The sequence below is a fragment of the Cyanistes caeruleus genome, chromosome 21, assembly GCF_971803275.1.
Source record: "Cyanistes caeruleus chromosome 21, bCyaCae1.hap1.1, whole genome shotgun sequence".
Taxonomy (NCBI): domain Eukaryota; kingdom Metazoa; phylum Chordata; class Aves; order Passeriformes; family Paridae; genus Cyanistes; species Cyanistes caeruleus.
The window spans coordinates 7,375,379-7,392,871 of record NC_141721.1 but is presented as its reverse complement, the minus strand read 5'-3'; the positions used below and the strand labels follow the sequence as shown (position 1 = coordinate 7,392,871).

The following is a 17,493-nucleotide window of genomic DNA, read 5'->3' as shown; positions in this document are numbered from 1 at the left end:
AATTTAGGTATCAATAATGCAGTTTCCAACTGATCTCTGAATCAGTGGATCAATGAAGGGCCATCAGAACAAGGTTTCTTTATGACTTTTGATCTGAACACACCAGAAGGCAGTTAGACTGAGCTCCAATCCTGAAAGCAATTTTAAAAACAAATAAAAAATAAAATAAAATGAGACTCCTTGGGAATAATGCTATTTCAAGCAACTTTCAGTCCTCATCTACACTCCATTAAATACATTTGTGTAAAACCATTCCATTCCCCCATGCTCCCTCTTCACTCTAATCATACAAAACAAAGATGTTTTTGTTTCACAGACAAAGGATTATGATTTTATGGGGGGAAAAAACCAGAAGCTGCTGTGGATAAATCCAATACAATTTCTACTTGTACCTTTTTAAGAATAACCAAAGGGTGGGAGGGGAAACCACACTATAGTCCACATCTACAGGAGGTTTCCATTAGCAAACCTGAAAATATCTTTTTGATAAAAAGGTAATTAGGTCTGGTTTTGTCTTCACATTAGGACTTCTGTAGAGTTTTAGATCTTCAAAGTGCTTCCCAAACATTGGCTGCATTAGGACCCCACTCAAATCCCTAATCCACACTCAAATCACCTCCTCATGACAGCACCAGCACAAGGAAGGCTCCAACTAAAAGCACATTTTAATAGTAAATAAAAAAAAAAATCCAAATGTTTCAGCTGAAAGAGAAAATGTTTGTTTTATGTAATTACTATCTCTTGTTTTCCTAGCTTGTCTTTGTGAATTACTTCTGAGTTGAAGTGGGAGCACCTTACTCTGCCAAAGTGCTGCTAACTCAACCAAAATATTTACTGAATCCTTATAAACTGCACACTCTGGGTGCCACTCCCTGCACAGGGAACACGCTCACAGCAGTTTCTGTCCCAGGACTGATGATTGTCCCACTTCTGATCCCACCATGTCCCTCCCAGCAGGGCACAACACACCTGGTTTAGGAGCACAAACACATCAGCTGAGTAAGGCTCTCATTAATTAATTAACTTGCATTATTTCAGTCTGTTATAAAATGATTGCCAAAAATTGGTCTATCTTGGCCAGTGTGGGGCATTTTCCCCAAGAATCAATACCAGGAGTGGCTGACAATAATTGAGTGTTCCCAACCCTCAGCCACCAAAGTGAAGCATCTCCCAAGAGTTGTCCTTCACCACACAAAAGTTCTGGGTGCCACTTAAATAAATCCAAAATATCAAAGAACCTCCTATTGAAAATGTGACAGTTCCCTCCTACAATAAATTCCTAGAATGAAGAGCACAGTCTTACAATTAAATAGGTTCTTCTGGAAATATAAATTTACAAGGAAAAAAGGTTTAAGGTGACACACGCCCCCCATTAAGCCATAAACCCTTCCTGATTGTTCTTTTATTTTCTTTTGCCTTTAACCAAGCTGGGATACAACAGAACAGTTCTTTGGGACTACTCACACTTTCAGGTGCAGCTGGAATAGCACAGGTACTGAAGAGAGGTGGGGTTGTTTTCCCTCTCACCTTTGCTGCTCCAAAAGCCCATCCTATTTCAAATGTGGCATCCTCAATTCCCACTCACCATCCACAATCCTGAATTGCCAAATTCCCCAAACTTAATTCTGAGTACAAAGGAACAGGAAATTCAGTGTGCTCGTGCTGTGATCAGCAACACAGGGAATAAGTAAAACACTAAAACCAGTGCAAAGAACCTCAGCAAATGCACAGCTACATTTTCTAGGGAGATGCACGTTCTGTATCGTAAATGAAGGATCCAGAGCTGGAATTCCAGCTGCTTCTCTCACTCTGGACAAAGCCATGGAGCAGAGATGTTCTTCCAAGCATCCCTGAGTAACTCCCCATGGCCAGGCAGGGAAATACAGCAGAAGGCTGATTTTGATGGTAACACAAAGCAGAAAAACATAGCTAATAGCAAAGTAGAAAAAACTCTTCCAGTTCAAAGCACATCATTAATGACTCCTGTCAAAAGGCTCTCCAAAGCATTCTTCCTGGCTGAGGATGTTTTGATTTGACTTAGACCTGAGAGTTAAAAATATTTATTTATTCCATAACTGAGTTATGTGCACTAAAACAAACATAAATGTAGCAAGCAATCTGTATTCCAGAATAAACCACAGTTGCTTTAGACTGCCACATTTTAAATTAACTTCATTATTTATGGGCTTAGCTTCATCCCAATAATACCAATTTTACTTTTATACAAACTAAAACTTCAGCACAGTATTTTAAAAGGAAGAAAAATGATTTTTTTCAGAAGGCAGCAAGGAGTTTATATATGCACACAAAGGTATATATTTTTCCAGATACAATTACAAACAATACTACAAAACTAAAGAGTTTGCTCACGTTCCTGTATTTCAGAACTTAAACGAGACTAATAAACCTGTCACCTTGTATTTTAGCATCCTTTAATTTGAGGCTGCAAATCTGAATTATCTGAGCTTTCACAGGGAAATAATCGTGTGCTATAAAGCATAAAGATCCAGAACGTATTTGGGAAAAGGATTATGGCTCTAAACATCCCTGTGTTCCAAAGCCAGGGGAAACAGCTTTTCCTGTATTGCTCTTTCCCATCCTGAAACATTTACAAACATTTTATTAAGCCAGATTTTTTTGAAGTTCAAAATGGAAATGCATTATAAAATTGTCATTTAACAAAATCTGAAGTATCTGTATGGTTTTTGTATTATTTTATTGTTCAGTGAACAAAAAGAGCAGATTTATACTTGAAAGCTAAAAACCAAGAGCCATATCATTTTTTCCTTTTTCCTGATGAACCAACTACCAGTGTAATTTAAGCTAAATAAGAGAAAACTGCTTTGTGATGTAAAGTGCTAAATTTGTCTGCTTGTAGTCTCTGTAGCAACCCAATATTCCAAAGAGACAATCATGTGATCAATGCTCTCAGCTCCTGCTGTTTATCCTGCACTGTCCTACTTACAGCAGCTCTCAATTCCAGCTGTCTACAGCAAAAGGAAAAACATCACCTGCTCTCCTGCCGGGACATGATGCCAGAACAGCCTCATTAGAGCTGCTGTAAAAAAATGTTGACATTGTTTGATTTAAAGATTAACATAGGGAGGAAATTTACACTGCAAAGAGTTGAGCAGCCTTAATAGAAAATATTCCAGCACTATCAGGGAAGAGCCACTTGGTTTCAGACTAAATAGACAGAAATAAACCCAAAACCTGTGGATGAACCTTGTTTTCATAGTTAACTCTCTCAAGTATGAAGGAATTTTTGAGCTTTAGCACGCAGAAATCTTGTTCTGTTCCTTAATAATGATATTTCCCAACAGCATCCCAGGGGATTAAGTGTGTTCCTGTGAAAAGACAACCATGGGAACTGGGAAAAGGGAAGCAAACAGGGCAGAAATGTGGGTTAAAACAGACCAAAAGCAGCATTCCCTTTGTCTTAAGGGCAGTGAACACCAGACAGACAGGAGCAGATCCCATCCACGCTGTTCAATGCTAATAAAGACATTTCTCATGGCACAGCAGGACCATTCCCAGGGCCCAAACTAGAAAAATACCCCCAAACACACACTGCAGCCATGGCCATCCCAATTCCACACTCAAGGGCTGCCACAAGCCTTGCACCAAACTCAGGAATCACACCCACAGTTCCACTTCTTCCTCATGGCAAGATGAGGTAGAGAAAAAAAGCCCCTCTACAGAACCATGATAAGCACACCTTCAAAACAATATAACTGCATGTACAAAGGTTTAAAATAAAGCAAAATTGGTATCTAGATTATTTTTCAGCAGTCACTTCCCATGAAGTTATATACTTATTATTTTCTATTTCCATGGGAAACAAAAAAAAAAACAAAAAAACACAACAAAGGAAGAGAATGGTGGCCTGGCATTCTAAAATCCTGAACCCAGACTTGTCATAAACAGAACTACCCTGAAACCTGTGCAGCAAGTTATGATAACCTTATCACTTATGAATTTCCAAGTGGTTTGTGGGGTGGTTTTTTGTGTTTTTTGTTTTGGGTGTGTGGTGTTTTTCTCTGGTGTTTTCCACCATTTTTAAGTGAACTCGTCAGACACAAGTTCTGCTTTGCCACCCACTGCAATTGGCTGCATTATTTCCCAATTACAAGGGAAAAAAAAAAAGCAACCATACAAGTAATATAGCAGCTTTCAGCATTCTAGACTTTCAGTTGTCTATCAGATCCACCCACCAATTCAGTATTCTGGATTACTCAATTGTTTGCTTACTGCTACTTCAATTGTGTTAAAGTTTAGCAAGTTGTAATTATTACCAAAAACTCCAAGAGATGCCCCTCATGTAAACACTTGGTACTTGTGCTTCATTAGGGGTGTCATATTTGATCTATTTAAATTGTATCTAAAATAGTATTTAATCTGACAGGTTTCCTAATCATATTTACTCCAGGTATACCCCAGTAATGAGTAAGAGGAACAGCCTCATCCAAAGGCAGTTATTGAAGCAATCCAAGCAGCACAGTGGGATGGAGCAGATGACAGTCTCCAGCTCACATTTATGAGGGGATTTTGGAATAAAACATACACAACCATATTCCTGAAAGCAGCAACAAAACAACTGGTTAGAAAGGAGAAAAGAGAATTACATTCCTATTTGTCAAATTTTAGTTTAATGTGTAGTCATTTAAACCACATTATTGAGCTTCTGTAGTCTCCAAGTGACTGAAAGAGGTTGTGACAAATACAATGACAATTTTTTTGTGTTTTGCAGCAAAGACCTTCAGCAAAATCCTCTCTGTGTTTTTTTATTCATCTAGAAAACTGAAATCACCTTCTTAAAAATGGGCAACAAGAACCCAGCACACACATACCCCCTTCAGGGAGCTGCTCCATCCCTGCCCTATCCATAACCAGGAGTGAAAACCTCAGAGAGTTTCCCCAGGCAGAGTAATGGTGAGTTGTTCTTAGAGATCAGATTTCAGCCCATCCACCAGTGTCTCACTTTTAACTGGTTTTAACTGGGAGCAGCAGGGGAGGGAGGAAAGGAAGAGCAGGTCATGGTTGTTACCTCTCAGCACGTGATTGCACAGCACAAACAGCTGAGGGGTTACTGCTCCCACAGCAAAAATTTTAAGAGGTCTCATATAATAGAGATTAGTTTAATAAGTTTATTTGTTTAGGAGTCACGTCATTAAACAGTGAACACTCAAAACTATCTCATTCTGACTTCCCTGGTCATCTGCTAATTGGCCACACTGGCATCAATTATAAACATTCAGGACTGTCCTTTCAGTACAATTAAAATGTACAATGACACAGACTTTTTATTTTAATATAACCTTATACACGGAGGAAAAAAACCACCAGAGCAACAGACAGGAAGGCAGGGCTGCTGGAGGAGCTGTTATCACAGCCCAACACCTATTAGAAATCACAGCCTCCCTCCTGGCTGCTGTGCCACCACCGCCAGCTATTGTTGGGAGAGCAGAGCACAGAAAATCTCCCCTTCTGGAAGCATATGCTTTCAAACAGAACTGGGAAAAATCCAGATGGTATCAGCTTCAAATGAAAGAAACAGCTCTATTTGCACATCCTTCAAAGGGACAGACAGAGACAGAGTGGGGCTGAGGTCCTGCAGCTCGCTCAGCCACAGTCCCAGAAAGCCCAGGGGAAGGAGTCACCTCCACACCAAGGGCACTGACTGCTCCATTTCCAGCCAAATTCCTTGAAACTAAAGATTTCCAGCAAGAACAACCAACCTGATTGAAATCTGCAGCTGTAAAACACAGGGAACAAGTCTCTAGAGCGGCTGGCCAAGCCCCAAAGTGCAGGGTGAGATAAATTATGATCCAAAGCACACTGGTAGCAAACTTCACATCCCCAGGATACCAAATTACCTCAAATTACACAGGCACAGGAATTCCTTCCCAGGGTTTCTGAACCTTAATGCAAAGAACAGTCCCAAAGACAGCAGAGTAATATGGGATGAAAGACAAAAATACAGCTCCAAAACTGATTCTTAAGATATGTGCAGCAATACTCACAAACACAAGAGGGGCTGTTGGGGGTTTAGTTTGTTTTTTTAATTAAGTCAGCCACATCTACAAAAAATTATAACTTTGTATAGGTTTGGCTGATTAAATGGATCCTAAGGAATGAAAAATATGCAGAAGTTGTATTAAGGTTTAGTTTTTGTCAGTTTTAGAGCAGCTGTCTGGTAGGAAATGTATCAGCACCCCAAATGCAACATTCAGTGCTTTTTCCAGGCTGGCTGCAAGTCTCTTTATGTGGGGTTTGCTGCAGTGTCACATTTAACTTCTGCCATGAGAGAAATGTTCCTTTTACTACAGGAGTGTTCCAGACTTTGGAGCTACAGAGGTGCCATCACAAAGCACTCATTGCAGTGTTTGGTTTTCTCCCACAAGCCTGAACTGACCCCTCTGAAGAGCTCAACTTTCCTGAGAGCAGAGATTATCCCAATTCTAGATATTCCTAGGAGGGATGAGCCAAATTTGCCACGAGAACACATCTGTTCACCATTCCCCCACTTCATTCCATAAAAGCCAGTGCTCAGAAAATCACATGGTATTGAGCTATCTGCTAGGAAATACTGAAATTTCTCAACAATGAAATATCTTACACAGATCTGTCAAAGCTTTTTACATATTCTTCCAGTAGTTCTGAGCTACATATGATGAAATTGTGTGAGTAAGCACACAATTCCTCCAGTTATTTTCATCAAACATGCTGACATTCTGACCTTCTTCAAAAAAGAATCAGAGCCTCCAAATTAAACAAACATTGCTATTTTATTTTAAAAGCTTTCATCAGCTTTTCCAGCTGCTCTAGAGTGCTTTATAGAATTACTCTAAGAGAATCCAGGACATAACTAATGCTAGTTTAAAATGGCAATTTAGTCAACCAGTTCCTCAAAGGAGGAAAGCTCAGACTGTGCCAACGTGATATTGGTCAAAATAGTTAAAAGTAAACTCTTTACTCTTGATTTATAGCAGAAAAAAAATGGATGGACAAGGACACCCTAGAGAGGAAACATTTGCCCGGACCAGGGTGGAGAAAGAAATGCCTGGAACTAAAGGACAAGTTAATACATAAATTAAAAGCAGCAGTTCACAACTACTAATAGAAACACACACAAACATGTGCTTCTGCTTCTTTTGCTCCAAAACAGCTTCTAAATTTCTTTCAAGTTTAAATTTATTGCAGAAGATGCCAACAATGGCCAACTCCACACCCAAAAAGCAAAGCCACTGATCTCAAAATTTCCTGCATGCAAGATTTAACACATACATAGACACACACACAAAAAAAAAAGCTACACAAAAACCCCCATCATCTAAGCTTTAAATTACTTTGGATTTTAAAAGCTGATTTGGGAACAGCGATTAAACTTGTTCCAGCTAACCTAGTTTTTATTCATTTCATTATTTATTGCTAGGCAACATAGACCGTGTCAAACCACGTTAGAACCATGAGAAGAAGTCCTTCCAATTTAGATCAAAAATTCTCTTCTCACCCTCCACCCCCCCAGCATGGAGGCCACATGGATTCTTTTAACACCAGCATTCCCAGACACCATCCTTTTTCTGACCAGGAGCTGACATTCCAAACTCTCAGCATCTCCCATGGGATGCAATTTCTCCAAAGCTCAGGTAGGACCTGCAAAGAGCTCTCTAGAATGAGCCTTTCTTGGTGTTTGCAAGTAGAATTAGTTCCAGTCACCTGCAGGTCCAGGGCAGGTATCTCTTCATTCAGGTATCTTTGTCTTCCTTTCTGGAAGACTCTACCTTCTTTCCCAACACCCATTACCCATGGTCTGCACATGTTTACCATATTTAGTATTACTTGCTTGCATCATAAGAAAGTTTTGAAGAACTCCAAAAAAGCAGAAAAATAAGAGTGAGCAGAGACTCAGGCTCCAGAATAAATCATACCCAGGAGTCTCTTAATTAAACCTTTCTTCTAGCACAAAGAATAAACCCTCCAACTTCCTCAATAAAGCAAAATAAAGCCTCCTACCTTTTGTTGATGGGTTTCTCATCTTTCTCGTAAGGTTTCACGAACCATTTCCCGATGCGCACGAAGTTCCTGTTCATCAGACACCTCTCCAGCAGGTTGTGAACAGCTTTGAACAGCAGAGTGCGGCACTCGTAGGAGAGCCCATTCTCCCAAACCCCATCTTCCTCTTCTGCAAGGCACAGGGGAAACAGAAACCAGTTTTCAATTCCATCCTGTTATTTCAGACATAGCACAATACCCTTTTCTCCCCCACAAGCTTTTAAGAGATATTCACAGTATAACATGCAACCAAAACCAGTCTGTAATGCTCAGATAACTCTACTTACTTTATGATAGAACTGCTAAAAGTGATCAGCTATAAAAATATCTCGTCCCCCACAAGGAAAGAAGATTCAAGAGTTATTTGTACACAGAAGGAAACAAGCAGAAGCGGCACGTTACATATTTCAGCCTGCGAGAGCACTGTGTGATCCGTCTGTGAGGTGGCTCATGTTTTGGGGAGTCTGGATTACTCATTCTGGAGAAATAGTGCCAATTAAGATTAAAAATAAATTTACCAAAGCCAGATTTAATATATCCTGATGTCTTTGAGTAGCATTGACTGAAGATAGCCAGGAACAAAAGTCAGCAATCAACTGAACCTCAATGATCAACAATTTGCTACAGATGACGAAAAATGCTCAGATTCAGAACATTTGCAAGAGCAACCTGATTCTCCCCAGAAGACTTAAAACTGTCCTTTTTCTTTTTAAATCAACATTAAAAATGAAGATATTTAAGCAGCCTAGCCCTGCTTTCTGATGTATACACAGAAGAGAAAAATCAGCAAGACAATGCCCAGTTCCTACCAATGGGATTCTGAAGTCAAACACTGACATCTTCTGTGCCCCACAAATCAAACACAGGCATGGAATCCAACTTGTACAAGCCAAGTTGATTTGCCAAATGGAAAAGCGAGATTTATGACAAGAAACTGCAACTTCTTCCACCACTCTGGCTCCTGCTCAGTGTTTGAACAGGGTCTGGAGGCCCTCAAAGCACAAGCACTGGTCCAAAGAGCTGCACTGGCACTCCAATTCCCTTACCCAGTGTCTTAGGCTGCAATGCAAGATGTAACCAAAAGTCTGTATTCCATTATCTGCTGTTAAAACCGGGAGGGGCAGCGTTCTTTATCCCTTCCCCTTCCATGAGCCATCCCAAATAACTCCAGGGGGAAATCTTCAGTTAATGGTCCATTGAGTGTCCCTGCATGACTGATAAAATCCCACCATCCCAGTGGGAGATGCTCCACCAGGGGAGGAACCCAGCATTCCTACCTGGATATAATCTGAGACCTGGAACACCACAGGGCAGCCTTTCCCCACTGGATCCCCAGAGGAAAACAGGACCCATCTGCAGCACCACTGAACCTTCAGAGGAAAACCACACCCTTCTACAGGGTCACTGCTTCTACAGAACCACATCTGTCACTCCAGGAAAGCTGCAGCCACCATTTAATGAGACTGCTACCAACACCCTGACCAACAGGGTGTCAGGTTGAATTCTGACTCTCAATGCTTTTTGTTCTACTGCACTTTATTTTAATTTTCCTATTAAGCTGTAGGAAGCTTTCTTCTGTTTCATTGTGGTTTTTTTTTGTTTTGGGGGCTTTTTTATTTATACATACTAGTAAAGAATTGTTATTCCCATATCTTTGCCTGAGAGCCCATTAACTTCAAAATAATAATAATTCAGAGAGGGGGTTTACATTTTTGCATTTCAAGGAAGGTTCCTGCCTTGCTTAGCAGACACCTGTCTTTTCAAACCAAGACATGCAGGTAAAGCAAGGGACATCTGAAAGTTCCAGGGGTGTCTCTCAGGATATATCTGATATCATTCATCCCCAGCAACACTAATAGAGGATAATAATATAATAAAGCTTGAGATACTGTCCTTAAATCACTGGCAATCAGATCTTGCCTTTATGGCTCTAATTCCTTGTATTTTGTGGTTTTGTGTCCCTCAGAATTTACTCCTGGTCTCCTTGGACTAACCTAGCAGAGTTACTCTTCAAATGCCATTGCTTTTATACTCCAGGTAGCAGCAGAGACGGGAAGCTTGTCTGACATAGATAAGGAGACATATTTTTACTCCAGTCTCTGGATAGTCATGGAATAATTTAGGTCGGAGGGGACCTGTGGAGGTCATTGCTCCAAGCTCCACATGGAGCCCCACATGGGAACAGGTTGCTCCTCTGTCACATCCACTGTCCCTGCACACCTCCAGGGACTGGAGTCCAGCTCTGTCTCAGCACCACAGGCCTGACAGCAGTGCCCTGCCTGCTCCCCTCGCCCTCACATTTTTGGTTCCACTGCTTTGCTCCATGGTCAGAAAACCTCAGCAACACAGCCAAGTCCTTACATTTTAAATCCCCCTTGGAAATGAGCCCCTTCACCTTTCTCCAGAAGCCACTTACAAGCTTAAAAGGTTGCAATATTATTAACTAAAGTCTTGATATCCTTAAATCAGATAGCATCTAGAAAACCAGACACCTAAGAGTTTTAGTTAGGGAAAAAAATCTTACAGATTATTTCAATAAACAATATTTAATACAGAGATGACAAAGAAGAGAATTTCAATGCTACTGGAACCAGAACATGGTGACCACGTTTGTATTTTGCTATATTCCACACAGGGTAAAATACATTTCCACACAAGGCCAGTATTGTGAGTAAGAGAAAGTTACTCGTTACTCCCAGTAACTCTGAGGGACAGAATAAGAGTAAACAGACCTGCCCCATCATTTATAAAAGAGGAGGTGTGCATCATTATAGATGAATCATTCCGTGAAATAATTTTCTGGGAAAGACAAGGAAAAACAAGGAGCAGCATTTCCCAAAGCAGAGACTTCACCACAAGTTTCCCACCACACCACCCTCAACTCCAGAGCTGGAGTTGAGCAAAAACTTATTTTTAAAAACCGTAAAGCTACAAGATAACACAGTAACTCACTAAAGAAACATCATACACCGCTCTTGTAACAAAAAGCAACAAAAGTCCAAAGTCAAAGGGTGTAAAGTGCCCGTGCCAAGCACAGAGGTTGCTCCCCAGCTGCAGCTCTGGTGGATGCCCAGGCACAGCCCTGTCCCACAGGCAGCAGCTCTGCTCCAGAGCGGGACCACAAAGCAGCTCAGCAGAGCAAACATTAACTCCAGAGCTCGCTCATATTGGACTTTAGCTGCACAATAAACTCCTCACCATTTCAAAGGTTACAGACTTGGTTTGTACACGGCTCTTGTCATTTCATCCCCTGCATCCAGGACCTTCTAGAAGAGGGAATGGAAGGAGCTAATTACAGTTTTTATGCCTAATTTTGTTTTGGCGTATCAGTGTAGCAATGCCATGGGAGATGCTGAAATTGCAGGGATACTTAAGCGACACAAATCTTGTGTTTTGATGATGACACTGTGGACACAAAGGAGAGGTTTCCATTCTCTGTAGTCAGGTGCTTCATTTAGGATGGATGAAGCTTCATTCAGGATCAGCTGTGCAGACCACTAAGTTATGAGTAAGTTTCCATGCAAGAACTTGCCACAGGATGTAATTCTGGAAAGCTCTTCTCCCTCAGATTACTGCAGAACCAGAGAACTCTTAGCTGAGTGTGTTATGTGGAGAAAGTATAAGGCTTGAGATGGAAATCACAATTAAAACTCCAATTAATTTTTGCTCACCAGACCACCTGCTCTGAGTGAAGTGCACCTTGCCACAGAAGGGGAAGGTAAAAGAAGCTGTCAGTACAAGAAACCCTCATTTCAGAACATTATTCAAATTCATGCAAAAAAACCCAGCAGTAAGTATTCTCTGACTTTCTGAAGTCTATTTAGTCATTCCCCTCCCCCCATTTTTAGTGGTGGAGAGAAGCAAACATGACATCTGCTCACATCTGCCAACTATTTTTCTTCTTAATTCAAATTGTTGTTTCTCGACATGAGAAAACCCCTCCCACTTAATAGAAAATTGTACACAGCAATCCATTCATTAAAAGAGGGGGAGAGGAAGAGGCACTTTTGTCCTCTAATCATTCTTAAACAATAAATTCAAATATTCAATCTGATAATGCTAACAAACCAAAAGAAGTTGCTGACTCATTTTCAAAAGGTGCTAAGCCACAATTTCACTTTGGACAAGTGTTATCCACAGAAGTGCTCTGGCAACCTGAAGGTTACAAGTACTTTATTTTTGATGAGTTCTCTCAGCTGTCCAAAGCACTCAACTCTTCCCCCAGCACACTTATTTTTATGTCAATCCATTAAACAATTTATATCCATATCCCACTGCTCCCTCTCTCTTTACATCACATATTAGACAGAGTTTTCCTCAAATGAAGCTAAAAATTATCAGGAAATGAAGAACTCACGGAAACAATGGCCAAAAAAAAAGCAATTTGCACACTACACATAAATAAACTTTTTCAGTCAGCACCTTCTCAATATTACCAATTTTATTTGAGGCCACTTTTCTTCCGAACTTTTATGTTCTCCTTTCCATTCTTCCTATAGTTCATCTGAACCAGTAAAGTTCATTTTTACTGATTATGCCCTTCTGTGTGGTGCTTTCGAAGAAGCAAAAAAAAATTGGAGCAAACTCAGCATATAAAACTCTTGCAATTTTTAGTGAATTCTGACAAAAGAGTATCTTTAAACCTTTTAATTTCATTCATGTCAGGTTTTTAAGCCTATTGCTATTCACAGATGTTTAGCCAAAATTATTAATCAAGGATTTCTAAGTATTAATACATGCTATATATACATATACATACATACATATATATATATATACAAGTCTATATTGCAGCAGATAAATATACAGCCTTGAAAATGTAATTTTTAAGAAGACTTAAGAATATGGATTTCCCTTCTTCCTTTAACACACAGGACACCAGTAAACACCAGTTCCTGCACAAGCTGAGTGTTTACCACACCATTAAAAATATCTTCCTAATGCTCAATGAACCTCTAAAATAAACTATGCAAAGGAACAAAGCCTCCACTTTGGACTACAATTCCCCCCAATTACTTCAATTACAGAGGGGAGAAATCCATTCTTTCATATCAGGATTGAGACTTGTCTTTTGGAAACATTTCTTACTTCACAGGCTCCCCTTCTTGCCATTATAGGACTGCCAGTTATAAAAACACTGACATAAACTTGATTTACACAATTAAACTTCCTATATAAAACTCAGATTCCAAGGGAAGCAAATAAGTAATGTGAAACTGCTGCTGTACACAATATTGTAACAATATGAAAGAAACACTTTGAGTAGAAGTTTTCTATTTAAAAACCCAGATTTTTGAATTAAAATACTTTAAACTCCTCAAAGTGAGAATTACCCAGCAAAGCTACTGAAATACCACTTTGAGTGCCTACATCCCTTATGAAACAAGTGAGAAGCAACAGATTTTGCAGGAGAAAAGGAAAATAATACAATTTTAAAACACCAATATAACAATCTGAGTAAGACAACCAAAGTTTGTTCCTATTGGAGTGGTATCTGTTATCTACGCTCTCTGAACAGAATCTGAATCCAAGGCTCTGGATACCCAAACTGTCCAAAATGCCACAGTGAAAACGTTCAGCACCATTCCAGGTAGGTTTTAGTGCTGTTTGGCCTTTACCAGTATCACACACAGAGGTTTTATGCTCTCTACACAGCAGAATATTTTCTAAATCCTGAAAATTTAAAAGCAGAAGCTTTCTTTAAGAGTTTAACCATGGTAGTTTATAAAGATAACAAGGTAACTGTTCTCCTTCAGCATTTGTTGGGTGTAAGTTTGGCTACAGAGGGGCAAGAAAAGCTGAAAAACTTCCCAGCTAAATGATCCAATATCCTCCTCCTTCACCAAGTAATTCCATATGCAGATAGATGTAACAGTGTAAGTAAAATATTTCATTGCTCTGATTTATCCAGGTCATTATGCATGTGACATTGTACACACAACCAACATGACACAATGCCAAATCCTCACTGGCTGTGACAAAGCATTTTTCACCTGACTCCACAGATATTTCACGTGCACGTTGGTCAAGGAAAAAAAGGCAGGGGGAAAGTTAAATCTTTGTCACCTTTGAGCTCACAGCAAGTCACAGAAGTTTGATAAAACTGCTTCAGTAATTTTTGCATAATGCTTATCAGCAGTTTTGCTTAAGTGGCTACATCTCTAACATGGAGGACTAAAGAAATGCTGAAGCATCAATGCAGCAAGAACACTTGGAATGCCTCTCCTGCCTTCCTGCCTGCCACAGAACACACAGATCCTTCCCAGACAAGGGGCTGCAGCTCACCGGGCTCACATCAGCTGCAAAATGTTTTAAAAAGCATCCTTTCCTTTTTTTTTTCTTTTTTTTTTTTTTCTTGGGGGGTGTGTTTTTTTGTAGAAGTTAAATGATCTTAGGGAACAATTGTTATTTTAAAAAGCATCACTGGCTGAACTCTTTTCCAAGCTGCCTTTGCCAACTCCTTGCAACTGGCAGGGTTTGCAGCCCCTTGGAATGATAACTGGCTCATGCTCTGGTTTCCATTGTCCTGGAGTAATGAGACACTCAGTGCTGACATCAGCACAATCTCACTGATTTTTTGGGGACAAGGATTTGATCTATAATGCACATGCATCAACAACTACACAACACATATTAGTCTTTGCTGCCATCACTGCTTTTACCACAAAGACAAGCATCAGGATTCTTCCAAGCTCTCTTCCAACCAGCATTATTTTTATACACTTCCCCCTCACAGAAGCATGAGCAAGATTGTTCAGCAAACAAAAACTGATTATCTTGATATATGACAGACAACTCTTTAATTTTTAAAGTAAATTAAGCAAATTTAATAGACACCAAAATGAAAAAGATGCATCTTGCAGCTCACCATTTAAAAGATGCAATTTGAAGGTCAAAGCCATATAGCAGCATTCCCCTATCCCAGCATTAATCAAATTGTAACCATTTCCCTGGGACTATGTCTTGTACATAATTCATACCCGACTGTTCTCAGGTTTAAAATCATCTACTGCCAATTTAAAAAAATATAATCCGAGTGTAGAAGTAGCCACATGAAAATAAGAAAGAACCTTTCTAATAAAATAACTGCTGATCGGAGCCATGAGAGACCATCGCCTGCTGAAATTGGAAGAGATGTCCTACTTTAGGGTTTGAGTTGCAAGAATTACTATAATCAAGCCTCACTGTCAGAACAAAAACATAACCTTTGAGGTTGTTAGAGGCTAAAATAACATTTCACTAACTTCTGTCTGCCTCTAGCTACGTTGGGTTAGAAATAGACCTCTGGTTTTTTGGCTGTATGTACAGTGAGTAGGTTCCTAGGGAAGGGAAAAAAATAAATGATTGAGTGAAGTCAATACTCCTGATCAATGAGCATCTCTGAACAAGTCTCCTTTTGACATGCCTCCAGGCAACAACAATCCCTGACCATCAACAAGACACTTATCCAAGGCTTGGAATGAGAACTCCAACACAGCCATGAGCAGGATTCAAACGTGACTCCAGGGCAGAGAGTGAACTTCCAGAATGTCCAGCTGAACACAGAGATAGCATTTATTTCTTCAATCTGGTATGCATAAATGTACATTCACAACACTGTACATCCCCTGGTGAAGGGATCTTGGGAAGGGGACAAAAGGGTTCTGGAAGGCTGACATATTTCAAATCCCCCAGGGCTGATAACCAAGACGTGTTCCAGTCACTGAGCACCCACTGTTCACTGAAACTACACATCATCAAAAAAGTCAGAAACTGTCAAAATACCAATATCTCCTTAACAGGCAGAGTTTCAGACCAAAGGGAGCCAGAATCAAGAGTTATTAATGTGGCTCTGGCAGATTTCTCACCAGGGCTCTCTCAAGGGCCACTTCCCCAGGAGAAATCGGTCCAAAGGCACTAAGGGACAAACTGCTCCCAGATTCTTCCCTCTTCCCCATCCTCCAGGACAATCCTTCACCTATCCAGCAGCAAACTTCTAAATGAGGCAGCACCTCAACCTCCAGCAGCAAACAATTTCCAATCAATTTTGCAGGTAACAAGGCTGTGCTAAGAAGTCATTTATCATTCCTATTGAAAATGTAACACGCAGTCATTGGGAGAACAAGGCAGTGTGAATTACCAGGAGAAATTGTCCACCGATGAAAAAATCCATTAGGCTACAACAAAGGTCAGATAACATTGTTTGGGTTCAGCCATAATTCTCTCTTCTATGAGATCCACGTTAAGATTTTGTGTAACAGCAAAGAGAAAAAGTGCAGGTGTGGGCACCCCTCAGCGACCTCCTCTGCCATCCAGCTGAGGAGGATCTGTACCAACTTGTGGGCACAAGAGCCTCACACACACTCACAAATTCTCTTTTTCATTCAAAGAGGACAAAACCATGTTTGCAGAGCCCAAGGTGTCAGACACACCTCCACACAGACACAGGTGACAGGCTCAGGAGTACCAGCATTACACAGGACACGTGTGGAACAGCTCTGGGGAAGCACAGGCACCCACAGGTGACCTGAACAAAGAAAATACCTGAAGACATGGCTGGGAGACTCTAATCCTCCACTATCTCTCCTTATACCCTAAGAGAGGTTAAGAGTTGGTAAGTCCCTGGGATGATACCTGCTTATCTACCTGTGCAAAAGGGTAATTCTGGACAAGCACAAACAAGGTGCTGATCTAAAACTCCAGCTACAAACCACTGTTGTTTTCAAACGTCCCTCTGTGAAAAATCACCAGCAGACAGATTCAAGAGGTGGCAAAGAAAGTTGCTCAAACAAATAATTTTAGTGGTTAGGTAGAGCAAAATCACACTTTCCAAATGTCTTAAATTTCATTGCATTTCCCATGCAAAATTTGTCTTGATATAATCCCACAACCAGGAGCACACCAAATTCACACAGGTCCTTCCACAAGTGTTGGTCTTGGCTCAGGGCAGGCCCAGGCCAAAACCACCAAGCATTGTGTCTAAGTTACATCTCAGCCACACAAAGGATGTTCCCTGCTGGTCAAAACTGAGGTTATTTATAGGTCATAATAAGGAAACCTTAAATGCACTAAAATATCAAGCAAAGTCCAGTGTAAGTGCCATTTAAAATGCAAAGTTTGTAGTTCCAGCTTAGACAGGAATAGGAGCAACAACCCAATCTTTGAAGTCAACAATTCAAAGAAATAAACATCATTTCAGTGCGTCAATTGTTTTTCTGATCACAGTATTTTTGTATAAAAATTCCGCACATTATTAAATTGTTTCAAGTCAACTTCCTCAGTGGCAATTTAAACTCCTGTTTGTTCTCCAACTTATCCACACACACACACAGGCAGCATTAACAACTTCTAGTTACCAGGTCACCAAACCTTGGTCTCATTTTACACTTCAGTAATCTGAATACTGTACATTATTTGAAAGGAAATTAGAGTGATGTGTTTGTTGGGGTTTTTTTTTCC

The 17,493-nt window shown here is 40.2% G+C and overlaps 1 protein-coding gene across 1 annotated transcript in view; it reads right to left on the bottom strand.

The window, feature by feature from the left end:
- The window catches only part of MED13 (mediator complex subunit 13), a 55,974-nt gene that overhangs the window by 33,592 nt on the left and 4,889 nt on the right, over positions 1-17,493 (bottom strand). Inside the window, exon 3 of the mRNA XM_023939357.2 lies at positions 8,017-8,185. Coding sequence (XP_023795125.2) covers positions 8,017-8,185 — 169 coding nt within the window. The remainder of the gene's footprint in view (positions 1-8,016; positions 8,186-17,493) is intronic.